This window comes from Tachypleus tridentatus, chromosome 6 (assembly GCF_004210375.1).
Source record: "Tachypleus tridentatus isolate NWPU-2018 chromosome 6, ASM421037v1, whole genome shotgun sequence".
NCBI classification, from domain to species: Eukaryota; Metazoa; Arthropoda; class Merostomata; order Xiphosura; family Limulidae; genus Tachypleus; species Tachypleus tridentatus.
This window is the reverse complement of record NC_134830.1, coordinates 167,473,630-167,491,198: the sequence shown is the minus strand read 5'-3', so window position 1 is coordinate 167,491,198 and position 17,569 is coordinate 167,473,630. Positions and strand designations below refer to the sequence as shown.

General features: G+C 33.3%; 1 protein-coding gene across 1 annotated transcript in view; it reads right to left on the bottom strand.

The window, feature by feature from the left end:
- LOC143254396 (protocadherin Fat 4-like) overlaps window positions 1-17,013 on the bottom strand; it is an 86,831-nt gene extending 69,818 nt beyond the window's left edge. The window contains exons 1-4 of the mRNA XM_076509499.1: window positions 16,934-17,013; window positions 14,038-14,110; window positions 7,825-7,884; window positions 6,662-6,810 (exon numbers count right to left, since the gene is read on the bottom strand). Of these exons, the coding sequence (XP_076365614.1) occupies window positions 6,662-6,810; window positions 7,825-7,884; window positions 14,038-14,104 (276 nt within the window). The 5' untranslated portion in view covers window positions 14,105-14,110; window positions 16,934-17,013. The remainder of the gene's footprint in view (window positions 1-6,661; window positions 6,811-7,824; window positions 7,885-14,037; window positions 14,111-16,933) is intronic.
- Between the last annotated feature and the right edge of the window lie 556 nt (window positions 17,014-17,569).

Sequence of the window (17,569 nt, the reverse complement as noted above, 5' to 3'; positions counted from 1 at the left end):
AAATAGCCCACCTGTCCTTCTCCACAGCCTTCCTGACTTTTCTGTTTTTCCTGACATAAAACAAGATATTCTTCTCTCCTTCAAGACAGGCTTAACCTAGAAATGCGTGTGGAGCTGAGGAGAAACAATAGTTTCTGAGCGCCCCTGATTTGCTTCTTGGGTTTTCTTCCCTGGAGGTTTAAAAACCAAAGCGAATATCATGATAAATTTGGATTTGGTGCCGTTTTTGGAGTAGTAACTACGCCATGAGAGTAAAATGTGATCTGTTGTGATCTGAGTGTCACAAAGGTCACACGTTAAAACTGTAACCAGTGCGTAGCTTTGCCAGAACACTTGTTTGTGTTGATTCTTATGGAAACAAGATGGCCAGAGAACAATATAATATTTGATCTGGAAAAGCTTGTTATCATGATCCTTACTTCAAACTCACTGCCAACTGGTGCGAAGCTAAGCTTTGAATACAGGACCGTAGTCCCTATATGGTAAAAGTACGGCTGTGATGGTATTATATACACTTTTGTGTCAGCCATGATGGGGTAAAGAGAAAGAAAGTTTTACACCATTCTCGGTTTGGTCTGTTCCCGATCTTTGGCTAGGAATCAGATAAATGTTAAACACATATATCTGCCACGTTCTCTGATCTGCTCTGACAGTACTAGAACCGACGGACGTAGCTCTGGTGTCATTTAGCTCGTTCCCACGAATATCGACGAGAACCGGGTGAAAACTATCATGAAGAGATTCCAGAGCCAGTACAGAGTTAAGAGAGTCAGTGTAAATAGTACAATCAGTGTACTTGTACATGATCCAGAGCAAGAGAAATGACATATAACTTGGCACTGAGCACAAGAAATGTAGATGAAACTCTGTGAGCAGACGTCATACAACAACAAACATGACAGAGCTTACAGAATCACCTGACTTCAAACATGACAGAGCTTACAGAATCACCTGACTTCGAAAATGACAGAGCTTACAGAATCACCTGACTTCAAACATGACAGAGCTTACAGAATCACCTGACTTCAAACATGACAGAGCTTACAGAATCACCTGACTTCAAACATGACAGAGCTTACAGAATCACCTGACTTCGAACATGACAGAGCTTACAGAATCACCTGACTTCAAACATGACAGAGCTTACAGAATCACCTGACTTCAAACATGACAGAGCTTACAGAATCACCTGACTTCAAACATGACAGAGCTTACAGAATCACCTGACTTCAAACATGACAGAGCTTACAGAATCACCTGACTTCAAACATGACAGAGCTTACAGAATCACCTGACTTCAAACATGACAGAGCTTACAGAATCACCTGACTTCAAACATGACAGAGCTTACAGAATCACCTGACTTCAAACATGACAGAGCTTACAGAATCACCTGACTTCGAACAATTCGTGTAAACGGGAATAGAAGGATAGTTCTAAAGATTTTCAGTAAAGAGAAGACGATAATTCTATTCGGAATTATCTGCCTTCTTCAGGTGACTCAAGGATAGGTCATATCTGGAGATGGTAACAAGCCACATTGGAATGGATTGATCACTGGGGACAGTAACGTCATACAATGTCACACCCTATTTATCCAGTTATCCCTGGATACAAAGACCAAAATAAGAAATTACAAACCATCTATTATGAAAGACCACTGTCAACTAAGGAAGAAAGCCACAACTCTGGATGGGATGCTGTATTAAAAATCGAAGCTTGATAGCATACTGTATAGAAAGTTTGAAACAGTAAAGATGGTAAAGAGGTTGGTGACAATTGTGTACAACCTCTGAATTGAAGAAGTGTGGAAGGCTCCAGATGGTGAATGGGGAACAGTATCTTCAAGGTTAAGGTCCTAGCAGAACGATAGACCAGAAACACGAAGTCCAGTTTGGATTAAATCAAGGCATAATAATTTCTGAGCATAAAAATTAAACAAGAAGTGGAACAGAGGATACAGAAAATATTCAGTGCTTTAGTGTAGTTGACTCGTAACTGTTTTATGTGAAAAATGAAAGTAAGCTCTACAGTCAAAGATAAACCCCAAGAACCAGGGATCACTGGATTGAAAGCACAAATTTTGCACACGGTTTTGAAGAAATAAAAGATAAAATATTTTGCTGTGGTCCACTTCAACAAATTATTGAGGGTAGTAATCGACATAGAGCTCAGTTGCAACACGTTGTGTAGAAATATAATTAATCTTGATACTGAAAAGTGTGACATTCAAGGCATAGCCCTAAGGAACTCCAATTTCCAATGTAGAAAAAGAGTTGAACCCACACAGGCTCGTAATCGTCTATCCAGTAAAAGTTTTAAATGAAAATGGGTAAATGGCCAAACAACCAAAATAGGTGGAGATCCCACATAATGCAGTACTTCCATGTAGTGCCATAAGCCTTCTTTAAGTAAAATAACACGGAAACAAGATGTTATATCTTGTAAAGAGGCTTCTCTGATCGAGGTTTCGACTTGAATCAGATCTCCACGGTAGAGCACTGTTGATGGAATTCACACTGGGTGGATAAGAAGAGGTTGCTTGATTTGGGGAACTAAACTAAACCATTAGCCATCTTTTCTAAGCCCTTACTAAGATAGCAAGTCAAAGCAATTGGACAATAATTAGAAGGGATCTTGGGATCCTTTTCAGGCTTAAAGAAAGGGGAACAATAACTTGGCACCAAACATAAAAAAAAAAAACATTCTCCTGTCAGATCTGGTTCAATACAGCCAGAAATAGCAAGAGAGGCAGGAAAGAGGTTGTGTAGCATCTCACAGTGAACAACATCAAGTCTGACTGATGTACTGCCAGACCAATGAAAAGCAAGCTTGAGTTGTCCCTTTACACGATCGGCATAAAAGAAAACAAGCAGTCACTATGCCTGAGACTTAATAGTAAAGAAAGCAAGTAAAGCTTTCACTAAGTGTGTCAGCTACACACTATACATTAAACTTTCTGGTAATTGGAGAACAAGATGGAAAGGGGATGGAAAAATGACTTTGAAATTGGTGGTAGAATAGATGCTAGTTATGAACTTAATCCAAGATTTCTTTCGGCTCTGACATTTGACCTGCCTAGTATGGGCACGGGTCCACTAGAAAGTGGTTTGAAAGAGTGAGATACCTAGATAGGTGTGCCAGGCCTGCTTCTGAGACTTCCGTGCCTGCTGGTAGACTGGATAACAATTATGGACGAGGATGCCTGTCGAGGTTCTAGATATAGAATTAATAGTTATTAGAACAATGCAATCAGTTCCATGCATTCAAAAAGTATAAGAAACAGTATTGAAAAGAGAAAGGTTGTGATCTAAGAGCATATGTTCTATAGAATGACCTCTATCATATCAGCACCACCTCATAGGTGATTATGTCAATTAAAGTCTTCCAGGATTAGAATGGAGACAGCAACTGTTCAATGACAGCATCAAAGTCTGGTTGATCATAAGTTTCTCCAGAAGACAGGTAAAGAGAACAAATAGTGATGGTATCATCCAAGAAAACACGGATGGCTGTGGCCTCTAAGAGTGTATTGAGTAGCACAGAGAGAGTGGGCACGCAGTGGTGAACCAACAGCGCCACCTCTTTATGCACTCACTCATTACACAACCAGTAATTCTAGTATACATTCTGGTGACCATATTAGAAGGCTTCACAAACGTTTCATGTAAGGAAAAACAAACAGAATCATAGGAATTCATCAAAGCCTTAACACCATCCAAATTAGAATGAAAACCTCGACAGTTGCACTGTTTTAAAGAATACATTTTTACCTAGATGGAAAAAACTGGATGAAGAACACTTCTGTTTACGGCCAGGCCATTTTTCTTTACTAGAAAGAGATCTATTGATCTTCATGGATCCTGCCTTACGTCAGTAGCCATAGGTTCTAGGGACTGAGGGCATGAACGAATAATCATTCTTCATCTCGATGTCTAAAAAGATGGATTCGAGTACACACCAGAAGCCAGGGCCAAAGAAAGTGAACCAGGGTTATCACTAAAAATAATAATGGGGACGGAGACAGAAGTAGACATTTACTTGTCAACTTGATTATCCACTGAGGTCAAAAGACTCTTCACGTGATGGAAGAAAGACTTTCACAGATGTACAGAAAGTGCTGTATACACAATCATTGTAGTAGTGTAACGTAATGCAGTAACATATGTCTGTGATGGAATCCAGGACAACAACTTTCGAGCCTCCAGATGAGAAATGTTGTTAACCATTTTAATAATTGTACCACATTCTTCTCCACTTACTTAGCTCGATAGTAAGAAGTGTGGGAACCACTACAAATTACCCTCGAGGGTCCAGTTCGCGTCGTGGTCTTCATAAACTCTTAATGAGGAATTCAAAGCAACATGGGGAGTAACTTTAATGAGTGCGTCCCAATTGTTTTAGCATTCAAGTGGCGTTTACTGTTTTTGAGGAAGACATTTTTTCACCGAGATGATAGAAGAACGTAGTTTCTTGACTAACTTTGGAGAGGCAGAAAGCCATTCTAATCCCTTCTGAATAAGAAAGGGAAGATATTTACCCTAAATATTTGTCTGTCAAAAAAGCAGGATAAGAAAATGAGATAGAGATGCAGAATAGGGTGGAAGCTGCTGTGGTCATTTACCAATTAGCTGTTTTTACGATTTCATTTTTTGAAGAATTTGGGAGATCCATAAGGAAAGAAGAAAGATTCATTGCACACTTGCCCCACCTACCATGGATTCCTACAAGAGAACGCACAACTATGTCAAACAACTGTACTGCAGAAACGCCACGGTTTCGTGAGCACTCTCAAAGACCAGCATTAGACACAATGTTCGCAACTAGTTGATAACGTCCAATAATGGTACACAGTTGTCCCTTGCCCAGTAGGCCACCCAAAGGCTCTCCGTTTCCAGGAATTAAAGGTCTAAATGGTGTGCTGTGGTTGGGCCCTTCAATCACCAGAAGCCTCTCCTTCCATTCAGGAATTGATACATATGGCAAACAAGTGAATGGACGTTCAGATTTGAAAAAAAGGTAAATTAAAAAGACAGAACCATCTCTGGGAGGTCCTTACATCATGTACAGGTATCTACACCGAGGAGTTTTGTGTAAGGATCAGATATGTTTTTAACGTAAGATTACTTATGAATAGATACAATTAAAAGCATGCTTAATAACGTCTTGTTATTCATCATTTGTGTGAGGAATTGATGTGGTCTTAATGTATACTTATGGATAGATGCAACATCAGGTTTGTTCAGTAACCACTTGTTATTGCTTTAACCTTTAAATTACTATAAACGTTTTATCACTTATTGTGTGATTTTGTTATTAACTGGCTATTTTTCTTTTATTTACATGAGTTTTTCGCTGCATTAACTACAGTTGTTAGGATAAAACAAAGGTACACCGCTGTATCCATTTAATGGGCTTTAATATCCATGAGACGTTTTTTGAAAAAATTATATAAAGTTCTGTTTTTACTGACGTCATGCTTTTCAAGGCACGAGAAATCACTGCTAATTCTTAAGAATCGATCATTTCTAAGGCGTTTTTTATGTAAATTATATTTGTTTGAATTAAGTTTATATATTATTTTTATTATCTTTCAAAATATAAATAAAAAAATATAATTATGTAATGTTAACTTATTAAATCCCCTAAGTTTCCCTAACCTTGTAACCATGAAGCTGTATATCTAATAATTATAAAACTTTATTTAATGGCATTACCCGTTGACCTCTACATTAAATATTTACTTGGTTTACTCTGTTAATCTTAATTGTGATCGATGTATGTAATTTGCTTTAGGCAGAACTTTTTAAAACTTCCCTAACGATAAGTAGATTAAATACTAAACAAACCACCTATATTCTTTTATAGATCGAAAGAAATTACTCAACTAATCATAAAATCAGTTTATTTTACGTATGCAAATAAATGCAATATTTTAAACACTTTAAGGGAGCCTAAGTAATGAATACTCGGTACACATATCATTTAATCAAGTTATGCGGGAGCCTAAGTAATGAATACTCGGTACACATATCATTTAATCAAGTTATGCGGGAACCTAAGTAATGAATACTCGGTACACATATCATTTAATCAAGTTATGCGGGAGCCTAAGTAATGAATACTCGGTACACATATCATTTAATCAAGTTATGCGGGAGCCTAAGTAATGAATACTCGGTACACATATCATTTAATCAAGTTATGCGGGAGCCTAAGTAATGAATACTCGGTACACATATCATTTAATCAAGTTATGCGGGAGCCTAAGTAATGAATACTCGGTACACATATCATTTAATCAAGTTATGCGGGAGCCTAAGTAATGAATACTCGGTACACATATCATTTAATCAAGTTATGCGGGAGCCTAAGTAATGAATACTCGGTACACATATCATTTAATCAAGTTATGCGGGAGCCTAAGTAATGAATACTCGGTACACATATCATTTAATCAAGTTATGCAGAAGCCTAAGTAATGAATACTCGGTACACATATCATTTAATCAAGTTATGCAGAAGCCTAAGTAATGAATACTCGGTACACATATCATTTAATCAAGTTATGCGGGAGCCTAAGTAATGAATACTCGATACACATATCATTTAATCAAGTTATGCGCCATTATGAAATATTAACTAAAAACAAATGACTTACGTAATCACATGCCCCAATTAAACTTTTCCGCAGTTTGATATCTGTTTCACTAACTTTGAATTTCTCATATTTTATTTTCTTCCCCTCCTTAGTTGGAACGAAATATTCGATTTCACCACTTATTTTGTTAACCTTCATGATAGGATCACCTGAAACAAAATCAAAGATAATATATAGTACCTAAATGCACGATTTTGTGAATTACTGAAAATGCGTTTCAGTATTATAACGAAAAATTGTGCTTCAAATCACAATCAACATTTTTTTCATTTTACAGTTTTTAAATAATTCGTTCAAACATAATTTTGAACTTTTTTTCCTAATGACAATCGTCGGTCTTACATAAACATTACATTTTGTGAAGAGAAAAATATCAACTACACACTTCATGCCCGTAGAATATTCTAGAAAATAATAACATTTGCCAAAAAATTAAAGTAGCAACAACTTTGATTACTTATCAGACCATAATGTTATATAAAAGTAACTAGAGGACAGTTATAAATTACCTACAAGAGATTCACACTATTATTCGAGAAAAAATATTAATTCAATATAATCCTTCAGAAAAATAACACTCTACATATAATAGTACGAACTGAGCTTAGTTACTTTGTTTTTACTCTCAAAACAGCATCATTTAATCGGTTTCATATTAGTATAACCATTTTACCTTCTTCTACGACACAATTTTCGTCTCGTTATTCTTGTCGTCAGATATCGAAACACCACCTCAATTTTTATTTTAAAGTGTTGACTAAACTATTGGATGCAGTCTAAATGGTAATGCTAGAAAAATTAAACTTTTAAACGTTATTATGGTTTGACCAAAGGCTGGTTGAATAATATAATCAGAGGTTTGAATCATTTACAAACTATGATAATTTTAAATTATTTCTTATTAATAAGTATATTAAATTTATTTTGAAAATATTTGAAAGAATAAAGACACTAAAAAAAGTGGAACTATTGAATTAATATTTGAAAGAGATTTAGTGAATAAGAACCGAACTGAAAATATTAACGAATAAAAGTTAACGATTCAGAATGTTTAATAGAATAATAAAAATTTGCTGAGGGGATCAAAATATATTCCAGTCATCGCTCTATTAATGCAATAACTTAATTACTATACCTTTTCAAACACAAAAATTTCTACTCACTTATACTGTGATCTTCAAAAATGGCAGTTTCCACTTCTTCCACCCTGCATTTTTCGCTCCCTGAAAGTGAATAAACAATCTATGTGTTTAGACATATATAAAACGGATAAGTCAATAAATGTTATTTCTTAATCAAAATTACATTTGTACAAAACTCATACATTACAAGGAAACACATATTTTGTTGATAAAAAAACACATATAAACACTTTGAAATTTAATGCATTGTTTTTATTTTATCAGTATACGTACACCATAGTAGTATACATAAAAACTGATGTTAATAGCATGGCAGGACTTAAAGTAGAATATTTTTTAAGGACAGAGATATTTATTGATACAGAAACATGGGAAGATTGTCAAAAATGTTAATTTCTGTTTTAAACGCAAAGTTAACATAGTTTCTAATTTTAACAAAGCTAGTATTCTAAATATAATGAGAAGAATGTTATATAGACAACTAATGATGTGAAGAAATACTTTATTATGATAAAACATTATAAATAAAACAATTAGAAAAGTAATCAGACCATCTAACTTAAATAAAGACAATATTCTACATAAAAAACAAAACATCAGAGTAATGCAGTAACAAAAAACGTAGCCTAATCCACTAACAAGGTTTATTTTATTGTCATGAAACATTATAACCAATAAATGAAAAGTATTAACATGTTCATGGATTAAAACAACGAATTTATAACCAATACATGAGAAGTATTAACATGTTCATGGATTAAAACAACGAATTTATAACCAATAAATGAAAAGTATTAACATGTTCATGGATTAAAACAACGAATTTATAACCAATAAATGAAAAGTATTAACATGTTCATGGGTTAAAACAACGAATTTATTGACTGGGAAGAAATCTTAAAATTCTGACAGTTAGCCACTCTGATGGACTAACTTTATCTTCTGAGAAAGGAAGATTAATTGGTGTACAATGTGCGCGATTAGTTCAGAGTTGAAGGATTTTCTTATCAGTTCTACATTTAAAGATTCTTACTTTCAAATGGTGAGTTGTTTAACCGTTATAGATAGCCTGTCAGATATCACAAAAAACGTTGTAGTTTGGGTATCCAGTCTTTAAAGTAAAAACAAACTGTCGGTTAAGTCAAAAGTAAGATTTATAGGCAAGTCTTAGTTGTGTTAGAGGGTAAAACAGTTTGATCAACTAGCTATTTAATTTGGTTTGTTTTTAAAGAAGTGCTCTATTTGCCCGGGACAGGAAGGAAAGATTACTGGGACTCTTTGGAAAATTAGGAATAAGGAGACATTTTTCATATTCCTCATTAAATAATTTGTATATTACTTTGTGTAGAGGGTTTCCTGAGTAACTGTTCTTTATTACGATGTTTTGAAGGAAGTAGGTTTCCCTGTGAAAATATTAATACTTAGAATATATTTTGTAGGTTTTGTATATTACTTTGTGTAGAAGGTTTCCTAGGTAACTATTCTTTATTACGATGTTTTGAAGGAAGTAGGTTTCCCTGTGAAAATATTAATACTTAGAATATATTTTGTAGGTTTTGTATATTACTTTGTGTAGAGGGTTTCCTAGGTAACTGTTCTTTATTACGATGTTTAGAAGGAAGTAGGTTTCCTTGTGGAAAGATTGATACTTAGAATATATTTTGTAGGTTTTTTATATTACTTTGTGTAGAAGGTTTCCTAGGTAACTGTTCTTTATTAGGATGTTTTGAAGGAAGTAGGTTTCCTTGTGGAAAGATTGATACTTAGAATATATTTTGTAGGTTTTGTATATTACTTTGTGTAGAAGGTTTCCTAGGTAACTGTTCTTTATTAGGATGTTTTGAAGGAAGTAGGTTTTCTTGTGCAAAGATTGATACTTAGAATATATTTTGTAGGTTTTGTATATTACATTGTGTAGAAGGTTTCCTAGGTAACTATTCTTTATTAGGATGTTTTGTAGGAAGTAGGATTCCTTGTGAAAATATTGATACTTAGAATATATTTTGTAGGTTTTGTATATTACTTTGTGTAGAAGGTTTCCTAGGTAACTGTTCGTTATTAGGATGTTTTGAAGGAAGTAGGTTTTCTTGTGCAAAGATTGATACTTAGAATATATTTTGTAGGTTTTGTATATTACATTGTGTAGAAGGTTTCCTAGGTAACTATTCTTTACTAGGATGTTTTGAAGGAAGTAGGGTTTCTTGTGAAAAGATTGATACTTAGAATATATTTTGTAGGTTTTGTATATTACTTTGTGTAGAAGGTTTCCTAGGTAACTATTCTTTACTAGGATGTTTTGAAGGAAGTAGGTTTTCTTGTGAAAAGATTGATACTTAGAATATATTTTGTAGGTTTTGTATATTACTTTGTGTAGAAGGTTTCCTAGGTAACTATTCTTTACTAGGATGTTTTGAAGGAAGTAGGTTTTCTTGTGCAAAGATTGATACTTAGAATATATTTTGTAGGTTTTGTATATTACTTTGTGTAGAAGGTTTCCTAGGTAACTGTTCTTTATTAGGATGTTTTGAAGGAAGTAGGTTTTCTTGTGCAAAGATTGATACTTAGAATATATTTTGTAGGTTTTGTATATTACTTTGTGTAGAAGGTTTCCTAGGTAACTGTTCTTTATTAGGATGTTTTGAAGGAAGTAGGTTTCCTTGTGCAAAGATTGATACTTAGAATATATTTTGTAGGTTTTGTATATTACATTGTGTAGAAGGTTCCTAGGTAACTATTCTTTATTACGATGTTTTGAAGGAAGTAGGTTTCCTTGTGGAAAGATTGATACTTAGAATATATTTTGTAGGTTTTGTATATTACATTGTGTAGAAGGTTTCCTAGGTAACTATTCTTTATTACGATGTTTTGAAGGAAGTAGGTTTCCTTGTGGAAAGATTGATACTTAGAATATATTTTGTAGGTTTTGTATATTACATTGTGTAGAAGGTTTCCTAGGTAACTATTCTTTACTAGGATGTTTTGTAGGAAGTAGGTTTCCTTGTGCAAAGATTGATACTTAGAATATATTTTGTAGGTTTTGTATATTACTTTGTGTAGAAGGTTTCCTAGGTAACTATTCTTTATTACGATGTTTTGAAGGAAGTAGGTTTCCTTGTGGAAAGATTGATACTTAGAATATATTTTGTAGGTTTGTATATTACATTGTGTAGAAGGTTTCCTAGGTAACTATTCTTTACTAGGATGTTTTGTAGGAAGTAGGTTTCCTTGTGCAAAGATTGATACTTAGAATATATTTTGTAGGTTTTGTATATTACTTTGTGTAGAAGGTTTCCTCGGTAACTGTTCTTTATTACGATGTTTTGAAGGAAGTAGGTTTCCTTGTGCAAAGATTGATACTTAGAATATATTTTGTAGGTTTTGTATATTACATTGTGTAGAAGGTTTCCTAGGTAACTATTCTTTACTAGGATGTTTTGAAGGAAGTAGGGTTTCTTGTGAAAAGATTGATACTTAGAATATATTTTGTAGGTTTTGTATATTACTTTGTGTAGAAGGTTTCCTAGGTAACTGTTCTTTATTAGGATGTTTTGAAGGAAGTAGGTTTCCTTGTGGAAAGATTGATACTTAGAATATATTTTGTAGGTTTTGTATATTACTTTGTGTAGAAGGTTTCCTAGGTAACTATTCTTTATTACGATGTTTTGAAGGAAGTAGGTTTCCTTGTAGAAAGATTGATACTTAGAATATATTTTGTAGGTTTTGTATATTACATTGTGTAGAAGGTTTCCTAGGTAACTATTCTTTACTAGGATGTTTTGTAGGAAGTAGGTTTCCTTGTGGAAAGATTGATACTTAGAATATATTTTGTAGGTTCTGATCAAAACGTTATGAACACGATCTAGTATGTAGGTATAGGAAATAAAACTGACAAAACGTGTGAGAAGATCAGATGAAGTTTGTCTTGTGTGGATAACTGAGGTTAAGAAATGTTTAGAATTACACGTTGTGACGATGCCTAAAATAAAATGCTTTTTCAAAATAGTTTCGAAAACGTAATTACTCTTTAGTTTTTCTTGTTCTGTTACATTCTAACAATTTTCCTTGTTCCGTTAAATTCAAACAATTTTTTTCTGTTCGATTACATTCTAACAACCTTCTCTTGTTCTGTTATATTCTAACAATTTTTTTCTGTTCGACTATATTCTAACAATTTTTTTCTGTTCGACTATATTCTAACAATTTTTTCTGTTCGACTATATTCTAACAATTTTTTTCTGTTCGACTATATTCTAACAATTTTTTTCTGTTCGACTATATTCTAACAATTTTTTCTTGTTCCGATACACTCTAACAATTTTTTCTTGGTCCGTTATATTTAACAATTTTTTCTGTTCGACTACATTCTAACAATTTTCTCTTGTCCGTTATATTCTAACAATTTTTTGTCTGTTCTTATTTTTGTTTATCTAGCTTAATTTAAACTTTACACGTTTCGTTATTTTTATTCTACAGTATGTTACTGATCAAAGAAAGTTTAAATCACCAAAAGTCTCTTGATGGTTCTTCTAAGTGTTTTTTTAGACTTCATTGTTGGGATAGATGTGACAATATAATTAACGTGCCCGGTTCTCTGTCCTTCAACCTATGAGTCACGTCCTTTCAACGCAAAAAAAAAGTAATAATACTTATAATAATTCGCGCTCAGCGTTTTGGAACCGTGAATGTATTATGGTGTTACAGTATAGAAAGGTTTAGTACTATCGGCTAACTATCTTTTCTTTAGTTTATCTGTTCAAAATTACGAACATCTATTGCTATTCTTATTTTCTCATTCAAACGACATGCCAATCAAGGATTCTTGGATTTACTGTCTGGCACGTTGAAACATCCATTCATGTTTATTGTCATTTACACCAAAGTTACTGCCACTAAGGTTCCTGTCACTAATGCTAATGTTACTAAAGTTCCTGTCATTAGCTTTATTTTTAAGTTTTGCACAAAGCTACACAATAGGCTGCCTGTGTTATATCCATAACGAGGATCGAAACCCGGTTTCTGGAATTGTAATTCCACAAATATGCTACTGAGCCCCTGGGGAACTTATCACAATAACAAGAGCTAGTCTACGTTTTTATACGTCTCAAATATTGGATATTTCTTAAACTACACAATTTTAAGTGGATTTACATAATAAATAGTGTTTGTAAAGATAACCTCTACTTTTTATCGTTCCTGTTATTGTAACCATATGATACTTTCCACCTATTTCCACAAAGCTTATTTCCACCAGATGTTTTAATGTGCACTTTCCTTTCATTATCAGGCTTTCAACAGTGTTTTTATTTTTATATATTTCGTTAGGGTCTGTTCCAAACTGGCTTTCCATAACACTATGTAACATAAATTTTGTTCCTGGACAGTATGTGTTATTTCTTAATTGGTTATGTTGTAAAAGTACAGAAAATGGCCATTATTCTCTTCAAACTTTGCTTTAATGACCTGGATAATTAAATTTAGAAATTAACCTATTTTATATGTAAGAACAAGCAAATTTGCACATTTTCATTTAAGATCTGAATAAAACAACATATGAATCAAGATTTACACGTATTTATACAAAAATGTTCAGAAGTGAGTAGTTTTTTGAGAATTGCGACTGTAATGTAAGTCACTTTTACGTATCAGCCCCCAAATATATTCTCCCATATTGTTTTTGTTATATGCTAGGAAGTCACAAAAGCAAAGTTTGAAGAGAAAAATAGGTCTTTTCCATTTACTTTAGGCATAAGCAATTGGCAAATAACACTTTCTGCCGAGTAACAAGAAAAAGTAAAATCTTTGTTACATAGTGTATTTGTTTATTTCTTGTTTTGATTCTCTGGCTTCGGTTTATTCGTTCTGTTAATCTTTGTTTTTTCTAATTAATATTTATTTTTATCGGTCTTTCCTAACTTCTACAACGTTATCGTCTTTTGTTCTATCTTTAAAAACATTCCTCAGTTAACCATGTATGAAAAATAGTAGACTTCGAACCTTATATCAAATAGTACTTGTAATTTCATTTTCTAAACAGACGGAAAGATGTGCTATTAATTCAACGTTTTGAATCACCACAAATGTTTCCTATCGTTAGTTTAAGGAATTCGCTCAAGATTATAGCAGCGTGAAAAATCATTGCTTAAATGTGGCCATTATTACAGATTACATATAAACTTATAACACTGCTATATATGCATATTTGGTTTATTTCATATAACTAAAACTTTATCTTACCTTTGGAAAAAGCACACAGACATGCTAATAGAATTATTCCAGGAATTAACCTGTCCCGTCTTTTCATTTTCTTCTGTAAACATACAAAAAAAACATTAAGAAATCGAAGCATTTGTGTCTAATAACTTTTATATGATATCATTTTTAGGGTTATAGTTATCGAAAATTAAATTTTAAAAAAGGATATTTCTAGTGTAATGTTTATAACCTTTACTTTTCCGTTTTTTTTTTTTTTTTCCTCTGTAGGTTTACAAAATTACAACACAAAAATCTGGAATTCGATTACCCGAATTGGGCAGAGCACAAATACAGCCTATTGTGTAACTTTAAACAAAACGAAACAGTTTTTTTTCCCACTTCTCATACACTTAATCAATAACATACATTTTTATACTTTATATTATATTTCTATCAACGCTTGTAAAATATCAGTATCAGTAAGTTAACTGATAAACTTATCCAACATAGATGTCACAATTCACTAAGAGATAAGTATAATTTCAAGGAAAACTTTCATTTGAAGAAAGTGAGTTAACATTTTGATTTTAAAACATATATTGTGACGTTGAGTGTTATAATGAAATTATTTTTAACGTTTCATCATCGTGCAGTTAAAAATAAGGTTAGGTTCAGTTTGTTTGTTTGTTTGATTTTTAATTTCGCGCGAAGCTACTCGAGGGCTATCTGCGCTAGCCGTTCCTAATTTTGCAGTGTAAGTCTAGAGGGAAGGCAGCTAGTCATTACCACCCGCCGCCAACTCTTAGGCTACTCTTTTACAACGAATAGTGGGATTGATCAGATCAATATAACGCCCTCACGGCTGAAAGGGTGAGCACGTTTGGTGTGACGGGGATTTGAACCCGCGACCCTCAAATTACGAGTCCAGTACCTTAACCAACTGGCTGTACAGGGCCGAAAAAAAAGAGTAAACGCTAATAGTGAAATTACAAAGATCCAGACAACATAATTAATTTAATGTTATGAATAGGTTTAAAGTATATAACTTACAATCCAGACTACCAGACAGATTTACAACGCTAAAATCAGAGGTTTCATTTCCCTCTGTAGACTCAGTAAATAGCCCGTGTGTCTTTGCTATAAGAAAACACATACACACTATTGTTGCCTTCTTTAATTATAATTTTTTTAGTCATTTAGCTACCTCCTCATGCGATCTTATAACTCTTATACAAAATTTTAAAAGTTCTACTTTTTAGAATGAGATAGTAATATAATAAACAACAAACGTACCTGCTATATTCAGGGTAAAATGTTTGTTGTTTATTAAATGCCAAATTTGTGATGAAATGTCATTTCCGGTTTACCTTTATAAGGTGATAGGTAGGTTGACAGCTTTTATTTGTAGTATACATGGAAAAAGAAATAAGTATCGTGTCTTACTTTAGCTAGAAATGTTAAGTTATCATGGGGCTTCACCTTAACTTTAGAAAACAAATGGTTCAATGACACAAAGTTCCATTTTTTTAAATAAAATAATCAAAATATTGCAACATTATTCTTTTTTTTCAAAATCAGTTAGTTGGATTTGTAACACCATGAAGCAACCGAAATACTAAACCGGGATTCAAATTTTTTTATTGTTTGTTTGGAATTATGCACAAAGCTGGACAATTGGATATCTGTGCTCTGTTCACTGCGGGTATCGAAACCCGGTTTTTAACGGTGTAAGTCTGCAGGTGCCACTGGAGAGCAAGGAATCATTTGTTTGGTTTGTTTTGAATTTCGCGCAAAGCTACACGAGGCCTATCTGCGCTAGTCGTCCCTAATTTACCAGTGTACGACTAGAGGGAAGGCAGCTAGTCATCACCATCCACCACCATTTTTTCTGCTATTCTTTAACTAATGAATAGTAAGATTGACTTTTACAAACCTTATCAAGGAAAAACAAAACTTTCTCGTTAATGTAGAAATGTCAAGTTGACAGACAATGAATTTATGTTTTGTTTTTTTTACTAGCTCGATACCAATTATAAAATCCAAACCACTACAAACAATCAAGTTTGCAAAACTAAAAATCATTTCTGGTACAGAAGGTCAACTTATAAAACTTTTCAGTAATTCGAAAAACCTCATCGCACCAGACATGCTTGCCCTTTCAGTCGTGGGGGCGTTATAAAGTGATGGTCAATCCCACTATTCGTTGGTAAAAGGGTAGTCCAAGAACTGGCGGTAGGTGGTAATGACTAGCTGCCTTCCCTCTTGTCTTACACTGCTAAATTAGAGACGGCTAGTGCAGATAGCCCTTGAGTAGCTTTGCGCGAAATTCAAAACAAACAAACTAGTTTAACAAAAACAGAATCGTTGTTGTTAAAAATATGTCAAATTAACAATCACAATAATAATGTTATGAAAACCAAATTTTTTTACCAAAATAAGATAGACAAGCTTATGATGAATAAAATTATTTCACGAGTGCAAAATGTCACGTCAACAAATTTCTCACAATTACAAACATGATAAAATAATAAAGAAGAAAAACATAATTCAGATAAAAATCACTCAGTTGTTTACTGACAAAAAACGTCAAACTGACAATAAAAAATATTGTTTCACTTGAGTACAATAGGTAGTGTTAAAAATGTTTCAGCAACATAAAAAATAAACCTAATAAAAAAACAAAATTGTTTAACGAGTTGCAAAGCATTAAGTCTTACTTGTTTCACGTAAAAAAGCAAACTGAACATAAAATATAATTTCATGCGTGCGAATGAAATCAAATTGGCAAATTGCAAGCTTGTCTTACAATACAACAATACAAATACGTGTAATTATTGAGACTTTTTGCTACGCATAAATGTTATTAAGATTTAAAAACGAATTATAATTTGTTTATCTTAAGCCTTAAGAACTTATAATTAAAAACAACTAAGCTCACCTTTCTGCTGTGTTAACATATAAATATCACAGAAAAGAATAAATCCTGTTAGACGGACAGAGTGAACCTAAAGCCTGATAGCCACCGTTCAAAGATAACGTTGCTAGGTTACGAGACGATAAGTTAATCTAACACACAGCGTTACATGAACTACCTTATCATTTAGCCGACATCACTATTACGGCCTTTGCATTCACTAAGAAAAGGTTTGGCTTATCGCACAACACAATAGAGAACTTATTATATGAAGCAATATGTGTGTTCGTTTTACATATCTTAATTTTAACCATTTTCAATTAGATCCCATAAATACTGTCGATAAACAAATCGCATGGGCACTTATTAGATGCCTTAAGCCTTTCTTGTTGAAGTATATTTAAAATATATTTTGTTATGATTCTATTCTGATTTGAAAAAAAAAGCTATGCGCTAAGTTTGAGGTAACTATATTTAACTGATCTTTAATTACAGTAGTAGAAACGTAATTGTGAAACAGGAAGGACTAAATAGTGAAACAGAAAGGACTAAACCCTATGAAACAACCAACACTCGAGCAACATACAGGAAGATACAATATCGCCTAAAATATCTGAGAATCGCGGGTTCGAATCCCTGTCATGCCAAAGATGCTCGCTC